This window comes from Macrobrachium nipponense, chromosome 3 (genome assembly GCF_015104395.2).
Source record: "Macrobrachium nipponense isolate FS-2020 chromosome 3, ASM1510439v2, whole genome shotgun sequence".
Taxonomy (NCBI): domain Eukaryota; kingdom Metazoa; phylum Arthropoda; class Malacostraca; order Decapoda; family Palaemonidae; genus Macrobrachium; species Macrobrachium nipponense.
The window spans coordinates 82,190,823-82,214,734 of record NC_087202.1 but is presented as its reverse complement, the minus strand read 5'-3'; the positions used below and the strand labels follow the sequence as shown (position 1 = coordinate 82,214,734).

Sequence of the window (23,912 nt, the reverse complement as noted above, 5' to 3'; positions counted from 1 at the left end):
TCTTTGTTTGTTCATAGTCCAACTTGATATACTCAAGAGTCATTATGTATGTACTGTATTATTTTATGTTTTTTCATACTAAAACATAACAGTAGTACTGTATTACATTTTATAGAGTATTTTATTAGTACGAACGATATATATAAAGCCTAAATACATTGATACATTAAGCAAATTATGATAATAAGTAGTAAAGTATAGTCTTAATTTACGATCACCGTTGTTCGCATCTGAAAGCTCATAAGTAGAAAGTTCGTAGTAGAGAGCGTCTGCACAGTAAACAGTAATGTCTCCTGCACATTTTCTCAGTTAAGACACATATGCAGTAAACACTGAGATGAAAATGAAGAACACTTTTTTTCTATTTTAAGAGGTGGAATAGATATAATCTCTAGTAAATTCCATTACTTCTCTAGTATAATTCCATTAAATATTTTCTCTAGACAATAATGTTAATATCTAAGACTATGTAAATTGATTAGAAAGAAAAACCTGATTGATATCTCTTGTTACCACTCAGATCCAGGACTCGGATTAAAAAACTCTGCTACCTGGCAATCAAGGGTCATTTTGTACGGGTTAACTTGTTTTGAAGAAAAATTCAAGAAAAATTAAAATTGATAGCAACCTATTTTATTCATTGTGAGAAATTTATAATAAATTATGAGATTAGTCGATCATAGTCTTCATGTGTCAGAGGAGTTAATGAAAATTTGGATTGCATTATTTGTATTTAATCTTTTTTCCAACATTTGAACAGTGCAGTTTATAGGTGAAGACTTTAATTTGGAACACAGGAATGAGGGTGGTATAAGTTGGATGGAAGGAAGTCGAAATATTCAAGCCATCACAACAAACTTTACAATGCGTCTCAGACGGGGCACACAGCTGAGCTTTATGGTAACTTTGACATCAGCACACTTTTGTACACTGGAAGAAGAATGCCTCGAAATCAAGTAAGTGTACTCTGTGGTGTGGTAACTTACTGATAAAACTTTTATGAGAAAGAATGTTTTAGCACACCTATATACATTTAAGAATTAGGTACATTTAGTCAGTATTGAAATGATGAAGCCTTCCAACCTGTATGAGCTTGGGTACACTTTAGAGATCAAATACAATGACATGACTAACTAAAGCACTCCTCTCTGTTTTGACAGAAGCATTTATATATTAAATATTTCATCTTTTCTTTGGAATATCTTGTTTCCTGGCGGCATTGAGAGAGCAAGTTTTAGATTGTAGTTGTTGAAATAGCGCATCTCCTTCATCAGATACTTCCGTGATCCTGACCACATTGAAAGCACCTTGAAAGCTGGCTGCATGATAATGAATTTATTGATATGCAGCTCTTGGCCCGCAAGCGGATTGACAGCTCCACCTTCAGGATAGAGACAAAGCTGGATGTGAGCTCTTCTTTGAGGGTCTCATAAGTGCCAGCACTGGAGCTGTTATAGAGAAAACTAGTGGAGTTCTTGACATGAACTTTTACATAATGGTTTAGTAGAATTGTCAAGGCAATAATTTTTTTAGTGTCTATTTACAGGAAATATTCATATAAAGTCGTCATTATTGTTCAGCACAAATACTCAAACCGTTACTAAGGACATCAGCACAAATAGGTCCAGAATATACTTCAAAAATCGCCATTATAGTAAAGTTTTAAGTTTAACAAATCCCAGTACCTGGAGATTCATGATTTCATGTGCCTTTTTTTAGCTACCAACTACCAAAAGCTTCATCCTGACCCATCCAAACAGTTCTATGATAATCCTATTAAGGGTTGAGTTCTCAGAAAAAAAGGAGATTAACAATTAATACAGTAGTGCCTCTGGTTACGAAATTAATCCGTTCCTAACAGCCTTCGTAACCTGATTTTTTCGTATCTAGAACTACGTTTACATGTAAATTGCCTAATTCGTTCAAGCCCTACAACACCCAAAGTAAAATTTTATAATAAAGCTAAATTTGACCAATAAACAATGAAATACAACAATATGGACCATTCAATAACTAACCTAACCGTGACTGTACCTGTAAATAAAGCGTATTAGTGTACAGGGTACAAGAAATACTGTACGTACATTGTATTTACGTATGTAGTAAAATGTGGAACCTTACCTTTCGAGTGAGGCGATGTCCCGAAAGTGGTGACAGAGGAGGAGGACAAACGGCAGATACGTGCGTACACTTAACTTTACGAAACACATTAAAAAATGGCAGAAAACCTAACACTAAACTTTACGAAACACATTAACAAATGGCAGAAAACATTAACACTTCTTGATTATCTCCCTCTTCGTCTCCATAGAAAGCATCCTCTTCTTTCCGTGAACTTCAGCCACATTCTTGGGATCCATGGCTAATAACATAAGTAATTAAGTTCACACACAAACACGATAAAGTAACTTACAGTACAACGAAAGCGAAATCACTAACAACGAATTTACGTTAACAAAACGAAATCTACGTGAACGAACGAATTCCAGGTCTTTACGATAACGCTGCCACAATAAATGGTCAAGGAACGCCTTACATAGAGGTATGATGAAACAGACGCTGACCAATAGGAGAGCAGGATCTTACGGTAGTGACTAGCATCAGGAACCAATGGAAGAGTCGGAGCATGGTTGCAAGTCTACTGAGTTGGCGGCGCATGAGTTTTAAAAAATTGTTCTCGGCGGCCCGAGCGAATCTTGGACTTTACAGTACAAACACCCTTTCGCAACCTGAATTATTTTCGTACACAGAAGCAAAAAATCTTCGTCTTTGCCTTTGTAACCTGAATTTTTTGTCCGTAGGACTTTCGTATGTAGGGGTATGACTGTACGTACTTGGAAGTGATAAAAATGGCTGTATGTTGGGAGGTAATAAACAGCGAGGTTAGAGACTAAAAACTGAGGCTTTTGTGACAATTACAAGATAGTGCTAGCTGGTGAGAGAAAACTCCTTTCATTTTTTCTGTAAATCAAGACAAAAATGCACATCAAACTAATTATGAGCTAAAAATCTAAATGCACACAGTGTTCAGAATAGCAGTTTGTCTTAATATTTGCTAGGCTATACATACTGCAAACTTCTAAAATGTAGGCATGTGCTGTATTTCTGTGTACATATAAAAATGCAAATTAAATATGAGAAAAAATCAACTGGCATTAAATAACAGAATTAAAAATGTATGCTAATAAGAAAATTCTCTTTAAGTAACGGACAAAATGTTTTCGGTCTGGGAAGTATGCTAGGCATAAGTTTACGCTGCTCTTACTGGATCTACAAACACATACTCACACACATTTCAGTGATATTTAATTTTATCATCATATAGTAAAACCATTTTTATATTCTATATTTGCTCTTCTTCCACAAACTTTGTCTTGCTCTCACTGATTTTTATCACTTTTTCTTTTTCCCCTTTTTTATTTGACAACAGTGGGATATAAAGATCGCCTTGGAATTACCTTTGAGGGCAAGGATGATAGCATGATGAACATTCTGAGATATTCACTCTTCGGTCAAGTCCGCACTACAATTGAAGGCTACAGCTTGATGTCTGCTGCTGTTGACTTTTCTCTCCTGCCCGTGGCCACAGATATGCGTGCCAAAGCAAAGTGGGAAGGACCATGAATATGAAGTAATACTAGCAGGTATGAAAGTTTGTTAGGATACATAATATCAAGAAAAATATAATAAGCACATCAGATACAGGTGAACCCTATTTGTTAAACACCTTCTGATAAGAAGTTTATGGTGTATCATTTCCCTAGTTGTGTAGCATTTAGTTACACTTGAGCCATTTCCAGTAGTAAGATGTATTTTGTATTTTCATAAGTACTATTGAAACTGATGTTTGTACACAAACTCCTATTTCATTATGGTTTATCAGTGAAGGTAATACACCAAATCAATGTTCTTCAAAACATTTTCTTAATTACACAGGCCTCTGATGTACTGACAACTATCCTTCATAATACTATAGAATGATCAGAATCCTTTCCTGCTTTGCAGGTGACATGTACCACGGATATGATTTTCTGAGAGGAAACTTGTCTGTATCATCATTGCAAAAGAAAGACATAGTGATGGCCATATACATGTTTTACCATGACCTGCAGCTTTGGAGGAAAAGCTAAGTGTATGTAAACTTTTTTATATTATCATTTGTAAGGTTGCTTATGAAGGATTTAGTAATGTTTTGTTTTCATTATTTGCTCAGTCTAGCAATTTACAAAGAAAATGGTAGACGGTGAACAAAACAGTTTCTATGATTTTTAGTGACTTTTATTTATCTGTTAGATATCTATAGTTCTAAAATTAGTAAGCTAGGAGAGTTTGCTTTACATTGTGATAAGATCTACATTTTTAATGAAACCTTGGATGACCAGTGTAGGTATTCCTCTTTCCCAGTTTTCATGCAAACATCAGCATTCAGAAACAAGAGGAGATTTAAATTTGTAATAAAACAGTGTTGTTCTAATTAAAGATAGCAGTACTTTTGGGCTGATGAGGAAATACATATCGAGGGTCAGGTGGCTACGTTACCTCAACACTTCAAGGCTGGAATTCTGATAGAGACCTCCTTGGAAGAGTTAAGCAAGGCTGGTATCATCCCTTGGCCATTCAAAAGACGAGCATATCAAGGTGAGAGTTGACAGTCTAAAGTTCATAACCTCGCTTTCTTCAAACTCCTTAATGTTTGGTTTAGCTGTTCTTTCGTAGTGCAATATAGACGTTTACCCTATTAGTTTGAAAATACGTACTGTGGCTTTCTCAGATTTTACAGGAGGTTTGAATGAAAAATATGCTTCCTCATTTGTTTTTATCATCATTGGGAGGTGTGCTTATTGTTAGAAGGTATGATTTTTATAAGATGAAATAATAGTTTCTACTTTGCAGACAGAGGCCAGAGTACAGTGGAACGACAAAGTCGATGCTGGTTTTGTTTTGTTTGGCCAAGTCACATCTCTTACTGACTTCTTGGTCAGCTGTACAATACGCACACCTTTCCCTGGTTAGTCAGGTGAGTAGTTTGGAAAGCTAATCACTGTATAGTGAACATGTGACAGCAAATGTTGACTTTTCAGAAATCATGGTTTTTACCCTAAGTTTGTCCAGTTCTATTGTTATCACTAGGAAATTATATCCATATTTTAATCACTAATTTACTGCCAGTCAATTCTAATTTTTATATGGAGTAAAATCTCTCCTGTCTAAGGCAAAGTATTAATTTCAATAAATTAGTTCTGTGGAGTCTAGGAAAATTCCATGATTGTTTTTTCCTTATTATTTTTAATTCTCACTGCTTCTAATTTATTTTTGTAATACCTTAGGTAATGAACGGAGAAACTGAGAAATTTGTTCACATTAGATCCAGAAGTACGTGTCCATGCCCAGGATTTTTGGTCAAATCGGTGATAATAAGGTATGCAACATTTGTTAGTTTTTTGACCAGCTTGTTCCATGAATTGACAGTTTTGTAATAATTCAGGTACTTTACTTTTTATTTTAGAGTTCTTTATTTACCATATTTTATTGTGATATGCAAAGCATTTTTTAAACTGCAAGCAGTATATGTACAAATATCAAAGATAGTAAACAAAACATGTAATGCAGTTGTTTTGTTTTGTTGTGAAAATTACTATGAGTCGCCAAAATGCGCAGAATGATAATACTGGTTGATTTGACACATAAATTATGGTGCAACTATAGTATGGCTTGGAGCACCGGTATGAGCAAGGTCGACTTCCACGCTGCGAGTGGCCATCGAGTTGTTATTCTCCCTTACCTGAAAGCTCCATACAGTTGTTCTTGATCTGTGTGACAATACTACGGAATCCAAGGGTGTAAGGTATGATCTTACCATGAATATGGACCAACAAGAAATTTGCGACTCAATGTGGACCTTGAGGTAAGAGTGATTTACTTTCAAATATTTTGCAATTAATTTTTAATAAGTAATTTTTACTGAAGCATGTCCTCCCACCTTTCTGCATGAAGTCCCTGGAGTTAGATATTAGTAGCTCAACCTGAAGTTTAACTATTAGACCCTTTTTTCTACTGATTATAATCCATTGTAGCCTGTGCAACTTGGTGAGTTATTTTACTAAGTATTGTATTGTACAGCTGACCTGAAGTCAGTAAGAGATGTACCAAGTTTCTTTTGTCAGCAATTATATATGATACATTTTAAATATCTTTTTCTTTGGATGTTTTTTAAAACAGTAGATCTTGCAGGTCTTCATGCAGTCTTTTCATTCAAAGAACTGATTTATCCGGATAATTTCCAGAATATACAGTAGTGCAAATTCACTGCAATTTCAGCTGTTTTATTAACATGCCAGCTCTTGGACTTTTTTTCTTAGATTGTTTTTATATATATGTACTGTATGTCAAAGAATTTCTAGAAATTTCAAGTGACCTCCTATTAATGTCCACGTCATCATGCCATAAAACTGAGGTTTGAATGATCATTTATAAACAAGGAGAGATACTATATACCAAAAACTAAATTAAGAGCTCCCCTGTTAGCTTTACTCATTTTCGAGCTTCTCTTTGATAATTACCTGCAATAATCTTGAGGGTATGTATATCTGTGCAGCAATCTCAAAACTTAATTTCTTCTTACTTTTCTGACCTCTCCCATCCTGTTCTTTGTATTATGGCTGGTTCAAGGGTATAATTAACTTTCTTACATCAACTAAAATTTTGAGCAGTCATATTACTTCAAACTTCCCTATTTTATGTGTTGTAGAGAGCTCCCATTTGTCAAATTGGTACACCTGCATCTAAAAATGTTCTAAAACTTTCTTTTCTACTGAGTTATTGAAGCTTATCATTCCCTGTTGGAACACATATTATACAAATACATATTTTGGGTGCTGCATCAATAATTTATGCTCAGATTGGGCTGTCTATTTTCTCTAGGTACTACTGTGTATATAAGGATTCATAAATCTTGAGAGGAGTCCTCTCTTCTCCTTTTCTGGCAGGTGCTTTGTAATTTGACGTATGCTAAATCAATGACGATCTATTACATAATTTCTTTCTAGAATTATATTTCTTTTCTGTCCCACTTGTTATCAAGCTGGGAATATGCTTTTTCTTCATTACGAAGCCCCTAGTTCTTCTTTTCTTTCTCCCTTCCTATGTTTCCCTTTGTCTCACCTAGATAAAGTCTTCAGGTTGAAATAATCCTCTACACCCAGAGGAAAAAAAAAAAAGTTAGGCGGATTATGATATAATGTTTCATAATACCATGTACTTTAAATAATTAACAGATGAATGAAGAAAAAATATCACAGGAGGAATCAACCCTTTTAAAGGAAGACAGAGGTAAAAAAATATTCATAGAATTTATTTTTACTTTTCAAATGGCAATTATGGTACTCTGATTTTTTCCTAACACTAGTACTTGTAGAACCTATCTTCATTCTCATAAGAATCTGATGGGTAATTCTAAGCCCAGTTATTCCGCGGTAAAGTAGACAATGGCAGGCAGTTGACGTTTTTCCTTCGTTATTTTAACTTACTGGACCAAGAATTTAAAAAGTAATATTTATTCGGACGACTGTAATTAACCCCCCCAGGGGAGGGGCCAGCACTAAACACGGCGAAACACATTGGACGCCCCAATCCCTAGTGGGTGACGTATCCGCGGTTACGTTCCTTGCAGTCCGTGCGGAACTATTCTTTAAAATTACCCTGCAAGAAACGTAACCGCGGATGGATACGACATCCACTAGGGATTGGGGCGTCCAATGTATTTCGCCGTGTTTAGTACTGGCCCCTGGGAGTTAATTACAGCCGTCCGAATAAATATTACTTTAAATTCTTGTTCAGTAAGTAAAATAACGTAGGAAAACGTCACTGCCATAGTCTACTTTAGCGGAATGAGGGCTTAGAATTACCATCGGATGTAGTGAGCAAGAAAAAAATGCTGTTTTAGCTGATTTTGTTTGGCAGTTTATTTACTGTATGTCCTACAGTATTTTGCATTATGGAAATGCAGCATAAACTTTAACACCTTGTCATCCTTCAGCGAAGTGCTGGTGGTTTTGAGGGCCATGCTGTAGCAGAGCTGCCTCTTCAGTCCTTGGATAATCGACTCAGTGACGCCAGCGTGAAGTTTGCTGGTTTGATTTCTTGGGAACCGGTGCCTAAAGTGAATATTACTATACAGTCAGAAGGTGCTGATACATCAAGTAAGAACTGACATAACTCCTGATGTAAACAAGGGATGTAAGGTTTTGTAGTGCATGGAAGTTTGCCTATAAAATATTTCATTATCTGAGAGAAACATAGTCTGTCTTATTCACATAATTAGCATTAGAAAATGATTGACATTTCATATTGATGATTGTAAAAGACTGGATATGAAGCTAAGTTGCTGTTGGCACTTCTGAACATTTTATTTCTTAAGATTACCATCATTTTTAATGATTCTTTTTTCTTATTGCAGCTCGTTATTATAGGGAGTTTACCGAGGATTGAAGAAGGAGATTTGCATATTTCTGTGACATCCTCTATAGAAGGCTATGACATGTATGACCTCACTTGGGAGTATCTTGTACCAACAAGTGAGGACGTTGGTAAAGTTAGTGAGGCCGTATTCGTACCAAAGAAGGTGTCTATGAGATTTTGCTCAAGGCACTACCAGAGACCTCTCAGGGACATACTCATCTCCTTTTGAGCCTTTCAGGTAAAAGTATTCTAAAATTCACACGTGACATGTACTTTCTTTCAACTGTCCATTTCAAAATTCTTTTGATTATTGCTCTTATTCGTAGTTTTGATTTTAAAAATCGTTAGTTTATAGTCATGAGTAAAATTACTTTGTTATTAAATTTTTAATTCAGATTCTTAAAACAAAAAAAACTTACCTTAATTTTACAAATATTTTTAAAAACTTTTTTTTCAGAAATGGAGAATTCATGTGGCAACTTATAGTTGTTGATATATTGAAGTCTCGTTTGAAAACTAAGGTTGGATGGGAGAGAGGAAATATTGTACTTGATGCCACAGTCAAATATGAACAGAATTTCATTCGTGAGGTGAGATAATAAACTATACTCTGTTTTTTTTTCCTTCTGTCCATCCGCCTGTGGTGGTCGCACATGGCAACACTGCGTCCTGTGCTTAAATAGTTACGTCATGTCTAAATATTAGGTAAATAAAAGGATATCTGGGTATACATTTCCAACTGAAAAGTGTTTTAATAATTTACTGTATGCGAATTACACCGTTAATATTCGAAATAGGATATTATATAAAGCCCGGGACGCAGTGTTGCCATGCACAAACACCCATAGGCGGATGGACGGAAGAATGGAAAAAAAACAGAGTATAAGTAGTCTTCTTAGTAAGGAGTGCAAATTATTTATTCTTATAAAGTAGGGGTATTTAAGCAAATGGTGCTTGATAAAACAGCCGCAACATGACATGACAGATCAGTCTTACAATGGTATATCGATTTTAAGTCCTACTAGAATTTTTTTATCCATCTACCCTCTAAAGTTTATTTTCTCTCTTATCCGTATTTTTGCCAGTCCTTTATGTGCTTAAGTTTCTTTTGTAAATTCTCTAAAAATTTCTTATTCACTTTTGCATAGCTATTGCTGTAGAATGTTGGATAGAGGTTCTTGACCTTTACAACATGTTTTCCATTAATGATGAAATTAATGATAAACACATTGTATTTGGTAAAAAAGAGAATGTTTATTGGGAATTTTATGAGCTTCATAGCTCATGGAAAAGTTTTCCACTAAAGTTATGCATTTTGTTGCTTATAAACTTTTGAATCAGAAACATCTGCAAGATGGCTTGATGTGAGAAAGAAACATAAGGGGACCCCAGTTACTGTAAAGAGACAGACAAGTAAACTACCCAAATAGTAAAAGAACTGTTATGGAAAAAAGTTTTAACCCATTTGTTGGGAAATAACCATTAAGCACCCCTAAAGCACTCCATCTTGGGTAATAGTACTGCAGAATTCATGTGCACATGTCATTTTACTGTGAACAATATCTCATGGGCAGCAGGGAGGGGCCTTAATGGGGGCTTCAAGCCCATCCCCCCCACCCCCGGTCTGGGTATGGTACCCTAGGATAGGTTAAATTAGGTCATGATGCATCCCTGTTGAAATATGTCCTTTGATCTCCTTCTAAAAAGGCTGCAACCCAAGTAAGAAAACATGTGCAACTCCTCTGAGCTTTTATCCTATTTTGGAATTAAAGTAATCCATCCCACAGAATTATTGTCATTTCATAGATGTGGTGAAATATTGTGAAACCTAGGATGTCCAGAAATTCATAGCCTTTCCCTTGAAAGCTATTGAAATCATGTTTGTGGGCCAGAAGTCAAACTGTTTAGGAAGACTAAACAAGAAATATAGTTAACATGAAATAATCCTAATATGAAAGTAGCAGTACTAATGATAAAATGCAAGAATCTTCTAATAAAGAATTCACATCTGCATTTGATACTCCTTGTAATGTTAGTTTTCATACTTCCTTGTTTCTACTTGATGTCTCATAATAGAGTCATAGATGTTTTTAGATGTTTTGGACAGCTTATCTGATTAATTAGCTTTACATTTTTGGAAGAACTTGAGTCATTTGTGCAGTAAATGAGGAATTGGTGTTTAAAACTTATGACACTTGTGTGCAATATTACCACTAACTAAAGAAATTATAATTTTTGTTTATTTTCTCAAGATTGTCATAATGTTTTGTTTATTTTATCAATTTTAATTTGTATATCAATGATGAAATTGAAAAATTATGAACATAAGGGTCTAAATAAACAAATGGCTTTCCAAAATGAAAAATTTATTCTTAAAGAGGGTATAGGATTCTTTTTCTGATAAAATGGTTGATAATACAAAAATTAAAAATACTAAAAATTTTAAATATTTTAGTAACATTTAGGAATTTATGAATTTTTGTCAAGTTAAGTATACTTAGTTTTACCAGACCACTGAGCTGATTAACAGCTCTCCTAGGGCTGGGCCGAAGGATTAGATATTTTTACGTGGCTAGAAACCAATTGTTACCTAGCAACGGGACCTACAACTTATTGTGGGATCCGAACCATATTAATATAAAGAAATGAATTTCTATCACCAGAAATACATTCCTCTGGTTAAGCGTTGGCCAAGCCATTAATTTTTTTGTAACTCTCAACTTATTACAATATGAGATAGTACCTTAATGACCTTTGTCACACATCTGTAAGGAACTAAACTTTTCTTTTAGCACAATGCAGTTGCATTTCTGATGTGTTAAGAGATATTCTCTGTTTGATTTGCCTCCTTGGAAATTACAATATTACGTTTTAGTTACATACTGTAAGAAAAGAAAATTACAATATATAATGTCAAACTAGTACATAGTTACAAGAAGCTGCAATGTATCCTGAGGACTCATGAAGTAAAAACCTATTGTTCAGCTGGATGGTACTCTTGAGACACCATGGGAAGACTTGGAAAAGTCCAGCCATACGTCTTGTGGGTAAACCCCAGGAAGGCGGTTACAGAATAACCTGGTACTTGAGGGAGCAGGACAGACCTACAATGGAAATCTCTTCTGGAAATATCGGAGCGAAAGTGATTGGGAAGTTGACATCGAGGTAAGGTGAAATATCTTGGCTGTTGTTGTTGGTTTGGAAGCATTGAAACTACTTTTTTACATAAACTGTAAAATGAATATTCATCTGTGCAAAAATCCACAATAAGTGTAAATATTTTGCTTAAATGGTGGTTTTGAACCTTCATTCTTACAAAGAACTCATAATTTTTTTCTGGACAGTAAGTTTATATTTATTGTCCAATGGGCTCTTAAAAATATTTTTACAAATTTTATATTGCTTGGGTATTCACTGAGTACAACTCAAGAGCCCTTTAAGCCCCGTACACACTATGTATCATGATGTTGCACAGATGGTTGAACAGCCATGTTTGTGGTTGAAAAAACGACTTTTTCAACATGAAGCCGCATCACCAATGTATTGATGGGCTGGAGCGATTTCAAATGACTGCTCAGTGATGGCGTCATCATTCAGAGTGGTAGGACGTCCTCTCAGCTCCAGCACTGATGCTCGTTAACACCCCCCCACCAAGCCCCTTGAGTGGACAAGACCAACACACTACGTTTTATTGAATTGCTGGAGACATCCATCTGTTTGGAACATCAAGTGAGCAGTGTTGCAGTGCAGTTTAGCCGCTAGTAATTTTATTCAACACCACTCCTGCATCACTGGCTCATACATGAGGGATAGTGTGTACAGGGCGTTAGAGAGTCTTCTTCTGAACTAGTTTCATGAAAGGATTTTGTCATCTTTATTTAATGATTTACTGAATGATATCCTCCTTATGTGTATTAATGAGGGCTTTTCATCAGCATTTGTCTGAAGCAAATGCTATAGTACTTATCATTGTTTTTAACCTGTCATTTAGGTAATATATCTTAATGTGTGCTTAAATTGATATACAGGCATTCCCTGGGTTACGACGGGGGTTCTGTTCTTGAGATCGCTTGTAACTCCAAAAATTGTCATTAAGGCGGAACATCACCAAAAATCCTAAGAAAACCTTACTTTTAATGCTTTGGGTGCATTCAAATCTATGTAAAACTGCATTCTTATTGCATTTTGCAATAAAAAAAAACCTTCAAATATTGATTATTTTGCATTTTTGGTGTCATATTTCCTTATGCTAGATGAGCATTGTAGGCGTCGTAACCCCGGAACATGCGTCGTAACTTGGGAAATAATTTCTGATGAATATAATTGAAAAGCGCCTTAACCTCAGAATGTTGTAAGCCAAACCCGTCGTAACCCGGGGACTGCCTGTATAAGTACTTTTTCAATATAAAGAGCATCCAGATATTGTCTGGAACATTTGAATTGTTAGTATATTTCAATTTCTTATGTTTGTCTCCTGAGCAAATGCTTTAATAAGCACCGTCTTTTCTGTGTACCCCTCTCCTACCCCTCTCCCCCCTTCTCTCCCACTAAGTCATTTAGCATTCCAATATTCTGCTTGATACCAAATAACTTATAATCATTCATTCATTCAAGTTTTGCATAACAAAGGGATTTTGACGTAGGAAAAATCTATTTCTGGGGGAAGACCTGTGTCGCCCTATGAAAAATCCCTGTTATTCATTTTCCCAGTATAAATAGCTCTATTATATACCAGAGAAAAAGCTAACATAGTTATGCTGAGGTTACTACCCCCAGCGCGATCACCCCAAAGGGTGTCGGTATAGTATAGGGGCGATGTGTTACCACTTTTTTGTTGAAGGGCATTACTACCTTTTAAAGAGTGTAGTGTGATTACATACCCCATGCCTCAAGTCAAAATTATTTTGCTTTTTATAGAGTTTTTTTGCATGGCCCACGAAGCTTTTGTTGATATGATTCAGTGAAGAGATTAAAGAAAACTTTTTTTTCCACAGGTAGAACGAGAACAAGGCAGTGGTGAAGGACGTTACACTGTCAACCTAGCCCTGACAAATGTTCTTAACAAGCCATTTAAGCTAGCAGCCCACCTCACCACACCTCATGAAGGATTCAAGGAAATCACTTTTGAAATGAATATACGGTGTGCAAAACTTCTTATATGAAGTCTTTTACTTTTACAGTGGTCCCCCCTCCCGTATTCGCGGGGGATGTGTACCAGATCCTCCTCTCCCCCGCAAATAGTTAGAACCCGCAAATAGTTGGAACCCCTATAATAAAACCGCTTAAAACAGCCAATTGTGTTAGTTAAAACTCAAGAAAAACTCACTTAAATAGTTTATACCTGGTTTTTTTAATAGTTTTATCACAAAAAGTGCATTTTATTATGAAATTGATAAGTTAAAAACAGGAAGTTGTGGATATTTCTCATAGAAAAATACTGCAAATAGGTGAATAACAGGGGGAAATGTTCCAGAGAGAAATCCGGGAATGCATGATTCCACAAATCCAGAGAACAAGAATACGGGAGGTCCACTGTATTCAGTTTGACTTTTAATATAGTAATGTAATATATGCATTTATTAGTAATTCAGATAATTTTAATTTCCATTCCCATAAATAATTTGAGCTTTTCTTGTTATTTCCACCTAAATTTTTCTTAGTGGAGTTTTGAGAAGGTGTGAGTTCACAGTTGAAAGGGAAAAATAACAAAGTATTTAAACATTATTTCGATATATTTATTCAATGAAATCTTATCTATTTTATCTTTAATAATTAAATGTTCCTTGCTGGCCGAGTGATTTTCGCGCTTGGCTGCCAATCTGGTGGTCGGAAGTTCGAATCCCGGCTCGGCCAACGTGGAATCAGAGTAATTTATTTCTGGTCATAGAAATTCATTTCTCGATATAGTGTGGTTCGGATCCTGCAATAAGCTGTAGGTCTCGTTGCTAATTGGTTCCTAGTCCGTTAAAATATCTAATCCTTCGGGCCAGCCCTAGGAGAGCTGTTAATCAGCTCAGTGATCTGATAAAACTAAGATATACTTAACTTTTATTCATATTAATGACAGCTGACATTTTATCCAGACGTTTCCGAGCTCCGTATTACTTGAAAGTTGGATGGGGAACGGCACAGGAGTCACGTAGTGTGGACATCGAGTTCAGGAAGCTGTCGATCAGTGAGGTGCAGGGTGTGTTTTTGTTTAACTTCAATGATGACCAGGGAACTAAGAATTACTTCACTCTTGACCTTGATGTGATAAACCATTCAACAGATGATAAAATTGATGTCTCATTGACTGCAAGATGCCAAGAGTAATAACGATTATCTTGAGTGAGTTATTGAAGTATCATTCTAAAGGGTCCACAATAATACAAAGTGTTAAGAGTCCGTGTATAATTTTTAAGACTTAAAGTTTTAAAAATTATACACGGACTCTTAACACTTTGTATTATTGTGGACCCTTTAGAACATTATATATACTCTCGCGATAGAGAGTTTTTCCCTATTGAAGTATCATTGTGAAATGAGCATTGGAAATTGCTCTCTATTCTGTGAAAATTATAAGCAGGTTAAAATTTGACACAACAGTTACCACAAGCATTTGAATATGAAAGTTTAAATGCATGGTAAAGAATTAATATCAGTATAAGAGACTTAGAGGAAATTGCCAGTTTAAATATTTTCATATTACTATTATGGAAACTGAAAGTATTATAACTTTGATAGTAAGTAATTGAATAAGCCTTTAGGGTTAACTTGGATTTATTGTGTATGTGGTAATTCTCTACCATAATTTCATATATTTTCTAACACAAGCATCAGATATGCACTGAAACAACAGAGATGGATCGTAGTATTTATTTATTTAACAGTGTTTTAGCTCAGTTTTTACCTGATTTTGACTTTAATTTTTTATTATTCTTTATTATCCCTGAAACAAAGGCTTTGATATTTTCTCTGTTATCCAACATAGCCATTATTATACAGCCAGTAAAACTGAAACAACAAAGAGCCATTATTATACAGCCAGTAAAACTGAAACAACAAAGATTTCAAATATACTATCTCTATGATAATGGCTATGTTGGCTAATATAGAAAATATTGAATGAAAAACAAAACCAAGTAAAAACTGAGCCAGAACATTGTTAGGTAAATGAATACTCTGATCTGTTCATATATTTTTAAGGTGCCTTTCTTCCTCATAGCCCACTGATCAAATCACAAAAGACTGCCAATCAATCTATAGGCTCTTATGGGCACAATATTGGTTAGAATCCCTGTATGTTTTGATTATCTTGACAAGTAGTTTGGTTCTCCACAAATATGCATCCCAGATATACTTTGAAGATTTTGACTGCTTGTGTGTGTGTGTGTAGTATTTCAACACTATGTAAGGGTGGCAAGGCTGCAAATACCTTGTGTTCTTATTCTTGCATAATTTATTCTGTAAGACATCTACTTTCTAACAGCTCTCTTTTGTTATCTGTGCAGATTGTATGTCAGTAAAGTGATGATAATTTTGAATTTAATTAAATTACTTCATCCACTTACTAAAAGCTAGGGCATAATTTAATGACATAATTGAAATTGATGTATAATGTTTTTGAACAAATCCCCCTACTTATGTTTAATTTTGCAGCCATGTGGTGATGAAAGCAACTGTTCGACAAGTAACAGTGGATCCAGGAGAACTTGGTTTGTACCTGCTTTGGCCTGGTGCTGATCCAATCTCCTTCAAGGCTATTGCTGAACACTAATGATGACTTCCAGATCATAAACCAACTGTTATTTACTCAGATTTGACCAGGTCTAACTATAGTTTTGCTGGTGAGGTATGCCTACTAATGATTTGATTTCTAAATCTTAAGCTGTTGCATATATAATAAACTTGAGGTACTGGTTCTGAGTCTTGTGGCTGTTAATGAAAATATAAAGAAATAAATTATTCTTAGTCTAGGAATGGCTTGTTATTTTTTTTTCAGATGAGAAGAAGGGTAATCAGTTGAACATGACAGGCGTGTTGCAATGGGAACAAGGGGATTCAGGACCTCAGCGATGGTATTGCCACACTGCTTTCACAGTTGCTGGCAATGCTGTTGATGGAGAAACTGACTTTGGATTTGCCAATGGTTCCCAAATGGAAGGAAAATAATGCTGTTATCCACTATGAGACTCTTGAAAATAGGAGGTTGTTCAGGTAAATGCATATTATCATATCTTACATAATAAAATAAATAGTTTTCAAAATTCAACTGTTTTAAAAGTTTATGTTCTTATGTATAAAAATTTCTTGCACCCCTCTACAACCACCCATACTGTCACATACATAGGATATGTACCAAACTACGTAGTTCAAAATTGATAAGTCCTGAAACCATACTTTGTACCTACTTGGATTTTGCTGTTTAGCCTTTAAGTTTCTCGCAACTACGTACCTGCTCTGTGTGGCTTTAAAGAATCTAGGCTAAAACTTCTGTGCAGATAACCTTAAATATCATGTCATAGTAATCTAGACCTCAATCCTCTGTATATTACTCTGTGAAATGTGTAACACAGAGATGAAAAGGTGTCTATCAATTTTATTGGATTTTATAAACATGCTTTCAGTTTAGTTAGATTATTGTGTTTTATTCATGTAAGTAAAATTTGGTCTGGTTTGTAGGAAACTGGACATCTGTCACATTCTTAACTTTTTGTGAACAAATAGTCAAATATTAAAGAACAAAATTTTATAGACAGGAGGCAATGATTTACTAAATTCATTCATTATAAAGTAGCCACTGTAGTTTTTATTCAGTTGGTCAGAGTTCCCTCTAACAAAAGCTGATCATTCTTTTACTTTACCTGTAGACACAGGTGGACTAGGGTATTGATTAGCTCGGAAAGGTGGAAGCATTTCTTGGTCACACGGGGCCTTGTATCCACTATTTGGTCTACTTAAATAACACTGCACTTAATGATTTATGATTTACTCATTCTTGGTATTTCCTCTGACTACCAGGTTTCTATTTTACATCACTTATATCCGATGTAACCAAAACTCGGTATTGTGCGTAAGGTTTCCTGTGTCTACAGAAATAATGGTTTTGTTACGCATGATTCAGATCTTTGATTGTATAATTATGTATTAAGTTATTGTTCACTAGTGAGAATTATCAGCTATGAGATCAGATTGCTGAAAGTGGTTCCCTTTTCCCCAACATTGGTAAATATGATTTAGGTCACTACCAGAAGTTGTACGTACCATGTACACCAATTTAAATGTGCATTTTTTGCTACAGGTAATTTCAATAACATATTGCCCTTATCTCTGCCTGCATCTCACTTTGCTGAGCATTAGCTTCCATGTTGAAGTAAGGTGCAAATGTTGTCACAATGCTTGGTACAGAAGTTTTTAATTTCCTTTATTGTTGTTGAGTTGAACTGTTAAATTATCTTCCCGCAAGTACTGTTGACTCCAGAGCTTACAATTTATTAATACTGTAATCGTACATACTTCAAAGGATCATGTACCATTGTCGTAGTGCATGTTCCTTATTTTTCCTTTTCCTCGTTTTCTACGTATACATACATATATGTAATGTATTCTTTGGAAGTCTGTGGTTACGCAACAGCCAAGTAAAAATATATGGCCATGACTGAACATATGCCAAAAACATTTCATGCATAGCAGCTATGACATGCAAAGAACTCTAGTTTTGAAGAGTCCATTGAAGCCTATGAGCTTAAAGATGTCACCTGCTTCTGGAACTCAAGTTACCCAGTTCATTTTAAAAGGTTTTTAAACTCTGCCTTTGTTCAGCCTTGTGAGAATATGAATTTCAGTTGTAGATATCACCACCTGATTATGAACCTGCCTACCCTGCTACTGTTGATGGCTGATAAATAATTCAGGAAAAGTCTTTTGGTTTTGGGAAATATTTGTGTAGATTATAGATTGAATATCCACTATTGGTTACTGGTATTAAAATTATCCAAATTTGGTGTGTTGAGGGAAACAGGTGTTATATTGCTTTACTCTGTGTATTTAATATTTTATTATTCCACTTTGTTGGTTTTTAGCTTCTCAACGGTACATTTACACTAGGAAATATGAAACAATAAATTAAAGTGATATTTTCAATAACTACTGAAACTAGTGCAATTGTTCAATGTTGAATTTTTGTTGCAGGGTAAATTTAGAAACAGGAAATGAAGTAACAACAATTACAGGTAGTATGTTAGGTGATCGTTTCCCAGGAGGAGATGGTGAAATTACTGTATCTTCAACAGCGATGTGGGAGAAACAGCCGCTCACTTTGAATTTCAAGCAGGTATGTGCTTGAAGTTTTCAAGATGTGTCGTAGATTTCATTCACAGTTTATCCTTGATCATATTCTAAGAAAGATCTCTAACCTCAATTGTCTAAGAATGGGAGAAAATATCTGCTCTGAAGGCTAATTCCTCTCAGAGCCAGAGTCCCTAATTTCCAGGGTAATTTTAGGGATGGAATTTTTTGCCAAAAAATTACTGTCTGTGCTCTGATGATTTGATCTCATTCTTTGCAGCTATCTTTTAGGGTTGTATCCAGATGTATTAGTTTAATTTGCCTTGACAGCCAGCAGCACATAGTAGTAATGAAATGCTGGAATAAGGTACAGTAATTTATAAAAGGGTAAATTTGAACTCATTAAAAATTTTCTTGGTGTAGTGTATAGTAGGGTCATCAGACATATTTGTTTAATAAGAATAATAATAATTATTAGTGATGAAAGTTTTCAAACTGTTTAAGCAGCATTTTTATAAGTTAATGCTGATAACAAGAGTTGCAGCCCAAGGATCAGGTGCTGTCTGAATATTTCTGTGTTTTACATAACCAAACCCCTTTGGGCTAGTCTAGTGAGCATAAGAATGGCGACATATTGGTCTTGTTATACTGTATATTAACAATCATAATAATCTAGGTATTTTTTGTGAGGTTCAAATTTTCATGACATCAATTTGCTGTCTAATCCCTTATTAAACAGTGTCTTTCATCTGAGATATGATATATATATATATATATATATATATATATATATATATATATATATATATTATATATATACATATATATATATATATATATATATATATATATATATATATATGTGTGTGTGTGTGTGTGTGTGTACTAATTCAATATCATTTGAATATCTTCGAGTGATAATCTATTGCAGTTTTCATAGTTTCAATATTAAAAAATCTGCTACTCTTTCAAACTTACCACTATTCAAACTATAATTTTTATTTTAGATAATAGTTTATACAGTATGAAGGTTTAAAATTTTTATGATAATTTGACATGTGGATGGCATTCCACCAATTCAAGATTAACACTGTATGCAAATTGATTAAAAACTACATCAAACTAATGCAGTTTTGGATTGAAAATTCAGTACGTAATTGGTGCTTCTTAGGTCAATCATAGTGCTCTGAAATATAGGATATCTTCGAGCTGAACTTAAAGGACGCTTTGTTTGTAGGGTAACTTACAGAAAAATATGTAATTACGTACTGGATTAAGATGCGTATATGGTTATGAGAAAGAAATTTGCAAAGTACGCAGTAACTTCACATTTGAAACCTATTGTCTCTGATAAATGTCTTGCTTTTGTAGGCTGATTTGATTAAAAATTTAATTTTACTGTTGCCCCCAGGAACTTACAGAGCACGGCTACGAAGGTGATTACCACTTAGAGTGGCCTCACCGCAACAACAAATCAGAGCCCTGGGGTCGAAGTCCGGTTGTAGCTTCCCTTAAACATACATTTTTACAAGCTGGTCATCGTGGGACATTAAAGATAACAGCTGCATTCACACAAAACGAGCCTGTTCAGATTGATTATGGCTTTTAAGGTATGTACATAATAGTATTCCACAAAATAAGTAGGGATGGTGATTATGTGTTAGTTTATCCAGTAATGTCAAAACATCATAGTTCATTGACATCATGATGTGTAGATGATCTTAATGAAATCTGTTCCAGCCATATTACTCATTTTGTTGTAGATTAATGAAAATATGTCGCATTTTTATGTAGCAAAAGGGATGTGCTAAGATATATTATCTGAATTAGTATTAACTAGATTCTGATACTATGTGTTTGATTTGGTTGACAGTTTTGTTAAAATTTCAGTTCCCTGCAAGTGGAGATGTCACAATTGAACTGGGATGTGCTTATAATTTAGTAAACGTAAAGGTAAAAGTAGATCGAGTAACTGTGATTCTATCAGAAGGAGTTTACAAGCAGAGGACATCCTTTGAGTTTGACAATCTTCTCTGGCCTTTTGGCTTTTCCTCTACAAAAGAATCTAAAAGAAAATCAAGCACAGAATTGGAAGTAAGTATAGAATTTAAGATCCTTATGTAGATTTAAAATCTTTATGCAGTTACCTCCATCAGTGAATTATTATGTACGTAAATGGTATTGTCAGATTGCTTTAAATTCCATTCCAATATATTCATGTAAGATATGAATTGGATTCTTTAAATTCCTTTGCATTTTCTTTTTATTTCAGAAAATGACAACCTTGGAGCTGTATGATCTCTCCGACCCGAATAGAAAAAGTTACACTTGCCTTCAAGCACAATTCTGCCATATCAGGAAGGCAGTTCATAATCAAAGGTTTTCTTTATTATTATTTGGTTATAGGTATATACGTATAGCTTCTCAAAGACTGGTTTAATATCCAGAACATTAATTGTATTTCAGCCACATTGCTCATACTTGGTTTACAAGTTACCACACATGTAAATACGTACTAGGCAGTTTGGATTTTTAAGTTTTATGATAATTTTCACAAAAAATAAATATGTATACCGAATGGATTTAACATTTGTACTCATGGTTTACTTCATCCTGCACAGGCAATGCACTGGACCGTGAAATAGTACTAATCATGGGATATGACTTGACGCCTGATCATTTTCGTACCAATTTCTTACTTTCATGGTCTAAAGATGAGAGAATAGCATTTGATATTAATTGGAAGGATATTTCAAAGGTAAGGACCTCATTCTGATATACAAAATCTTATATATTTTTGTACATCATTGAGAGTATCACAATGGATTTGATGTGACTCAACCCCAACCTCAACATTAAGTGAGAAAATTGTCTTACACTCTTTATATATAGATATAAAGATATGCAACTTTACTACATCATTGTGGATATCCTTTTCCCTATCATCAATGATACTGCAAGGTTTAGATAATGATACATTATAGTTTTATATGTTTAAGCATGGTTTATTTGAAAAAACCACATCATCATCATCCAGACAAAAAGATAACATTTGAGGGACATTCTTAGTTTTACAAATGTCAGTAAATGAAATATGCTTTAATGTTTATTGTAAAGGATGAACTGCTTAATAACAGCCTATGATATCTTCTTTCTTACGTTGTTGAATGCATATGTTGATGTCCAAGTTCAAACAGAACATTTGATCTGCATAACTGGAGAATATACAAATGGAACTTTTCCTTTGCAGGGATTCACAAAGAACATATTCTCACAGGAAAGTTTTCACAGCCATATCGCCACAGTACTTTTGGATGGCTACTACAGAAGGTCACCTTATGGACTGGATGCTTTTTGTTAAATATAATTGGGATTTTGAAATACGAGGTAAGAAAATGAAGCGATATTTTGACCATCCTGAATTTTTAGGTAATTTGATTGCTTACTTCATAAACAATCAAAGGATGCAAATAATTTCATAATTATTTAACAAAAATTAGAAGTATTTGATAAATAATATTGGAGCATTATGCAGTTGATAGAAGTGTAACGATTTTTTATCCTTGACATTTGGGTTATTTCATTGTGTATTAGAGACTTTATCATGCATCTAAAAAGAATTTTTGGTGAGAGTGGGGTAGGGTGGTGTAAAGAAATACAAGTACATATCAGTTAATCCAGTGGACTGTTTTTCTCTTACTGTTCCAGCAAAATCAGAGGAAATCATTGGTAAAGTAAGTTATGTAGATGAAAGTGGAGCCCGGCAAGTACTTCACAAGGCTTTTGTTAGTCTTCAGCATCCTTTGCTGGCAAAGGTAAGTTGTACTTGATTGTAGTAAACTAGTGCTAGATTTTAAGTAAGGAAACACTGTCTTAGTGAAAAGTTGCCTTTTTTTGCAGGAAATAAACTCGAATACTTTGCAGGAAGATTTTTTTATGCAATTTATCAGCCAGAGCTGGTGAGGACAGCAGTTACCCAAATTATGAGGGCTTAAGGATAGGTCATTAACATCTTGGCCTTATCTGATGACAGAATTGTAGAAACACTGAACCATCTGAACTTATGTGGAAAGATATTTCAGTAACTCAGCATCGATTGTAAATACTAATGATTGTGCTTCTAAATATTCAGACTGCACTCCTTTGGCAGCACAGCATGACCATAATTCTGCATTTACTGCTATATACTCATAGATAGATGATAAATAGCAAAGGTCCAAGAACACTACTTGAAAAACTTGTGAAATGCCATTACTCAAGTTATTACACAGTCCATCGACACAGACTTTTGGTTTCTGCCTATTAGGAATTCATTTGAAATATTAATGAAAGATCCACAAGTTTCCTTAGCTTGTAATTCAGAATTCAATCACACAGTCAAAGGCTGCACTAAAATCTAGACCAACCATGGATGCCTTTGCACCTTCAAGGGCACTGCAAAAACAGTAGATATTTGCAAGAGTGCATCACAATTACCAAGGCCTTTACCAATCCTAAACTGTAATGCTAGTAGCTGTGTGTTATTTCCAAGAAACTTAGAGACTCATAGAGAGCAGGTTCTCAAAAACCTCTCATAAAACTGGTAATTGAAATCAGACTACATTATTCAGAGGGGCTTGAGGATGTACTAAGTCCCATAGGTAATGCAATAATGTTTCCCTTCCTCCAAAGAAAGGGAAAACTTGAAAGTCCAAAATTAATCTTGAGAACAGTGGCAGTCAGTCTAGGAGTGATGAAATATACTTTTTTTTACACTGGAAAGATCCCATTAGGGTCTGTGCCACCATTACTGTCGAGGCTCAGAAGTAAAGTCTTGGCTTTTTTACCTGAAGGGAATCGAACACAAATTAGGCTCTGGAAAGCATGACCAACAAGGACTCAGCACACTACATAATTTGCTCACAAAGACTTGAGCCTTTTGTCTAGGGGAGCATACAGCAGTTCCATCAGCTCCCACAAGAAGAGGCATGCTTGAATCAACTTCAAAAAGGTGATGACTTTGAGGGTAGACCACCACTTAAGGTCATCACCACTGCCTAACTTAGTTTTGATTCAGCTCTTCACTTTTATTTTGCACAGAAACAACCACTTTAATGAGCATTTGTTTATGAAAATGTGGTCCCACAAACTCCAGTGAGTCATAAAAACATCCTAATTTCAAAAGATCTATCACTTTATCCAGAGAT

General features: G+C 34.9%; 1 protein-coding gene and 2 long non-coding RNA genes across 3 annotated transcripts; all 3 read left to right on the top strand.

The window, feature by feature from the left end:
- Window positions 1–8,600: 8,600 nt before the first annotated feature.
- LOC135222228 (uncharacterized) lies at window positions 8,601–16,211 on the top strand. Its single transcript, XR_010316230.1, has 6 exons — window positions 8,601–8,695; window positions 8,915–9,047; window positions 11,443–11,622; window positions 13,452–13,597; window positions 14,541–14,787; window positions 16,099–16,211. It is a non-coding gene; the product is annotated as an uncharacterized LOC135222228 (long non-coding RNA).
- Window positions 16,212–16,531: 320 nt separating this feature from the next.
- LOC135222429 (uncharacterized) lies at window positions 16,532–20,335 on the top strand. Its single transcript, XM_064260516.1, has 3 exons — window positions 16,532–16,656; window positions 18,631–18,772; window positions 20,138–20,335. Exons 1-3 carry the CDS (start codon window positions 16,550–16,552, stop codon window positions 20,333–20,335), a joined length of 447 nt encoding a protein of 148 aa, XP_064116586.1. The 5' UTR covers window positions 16,532–16,549.
- A 281-nt stretch (window positions 20,336–20,616) lies between these two features.
- Window positions 20,617–21,479, top strand: LOC135222227 (uncharacterized). Its single transcript, XR_010316229.1, has 3 exons — window positions 20,617–20,820; window positions 20,999–21,105; window positions 21,348–21,479. It is a non-coding gene; the product is annotated as an uncharacterized LOC135222227 (long non-coding RNA).
- Window positions 21,480–23,912: the final 2,433 nt, after the last annotated feature.

What these genes read in the sequence shown, in the direction of transcription:
- LOC135222429 (XM_064260516.1), top strand. Translation starts at nt 16,550, where the DNA reads ATGCTGTTGATGGAGAAACTGACTTTGGATTTGCCAATGGTTCCCAAA. An exon ending in GAAAATAGGAGGTTGTTCAG is followed by an intron (nt 16,657 to 18,630) that starts GTAAATGCATAT and finishes TTTTTGTTGCAG; the next exon opens with GGTAAATTTAGAAACAGGAA. An exon ending in TCACTTTGAATTTCAAGCAG is followed by an intron (nt 18,773 to 20,137) that starts GTATGTGCTTGA and finishes TGTTGCCCCCAG; the next exon opens with GAACTTACAGAGCACGGCTA.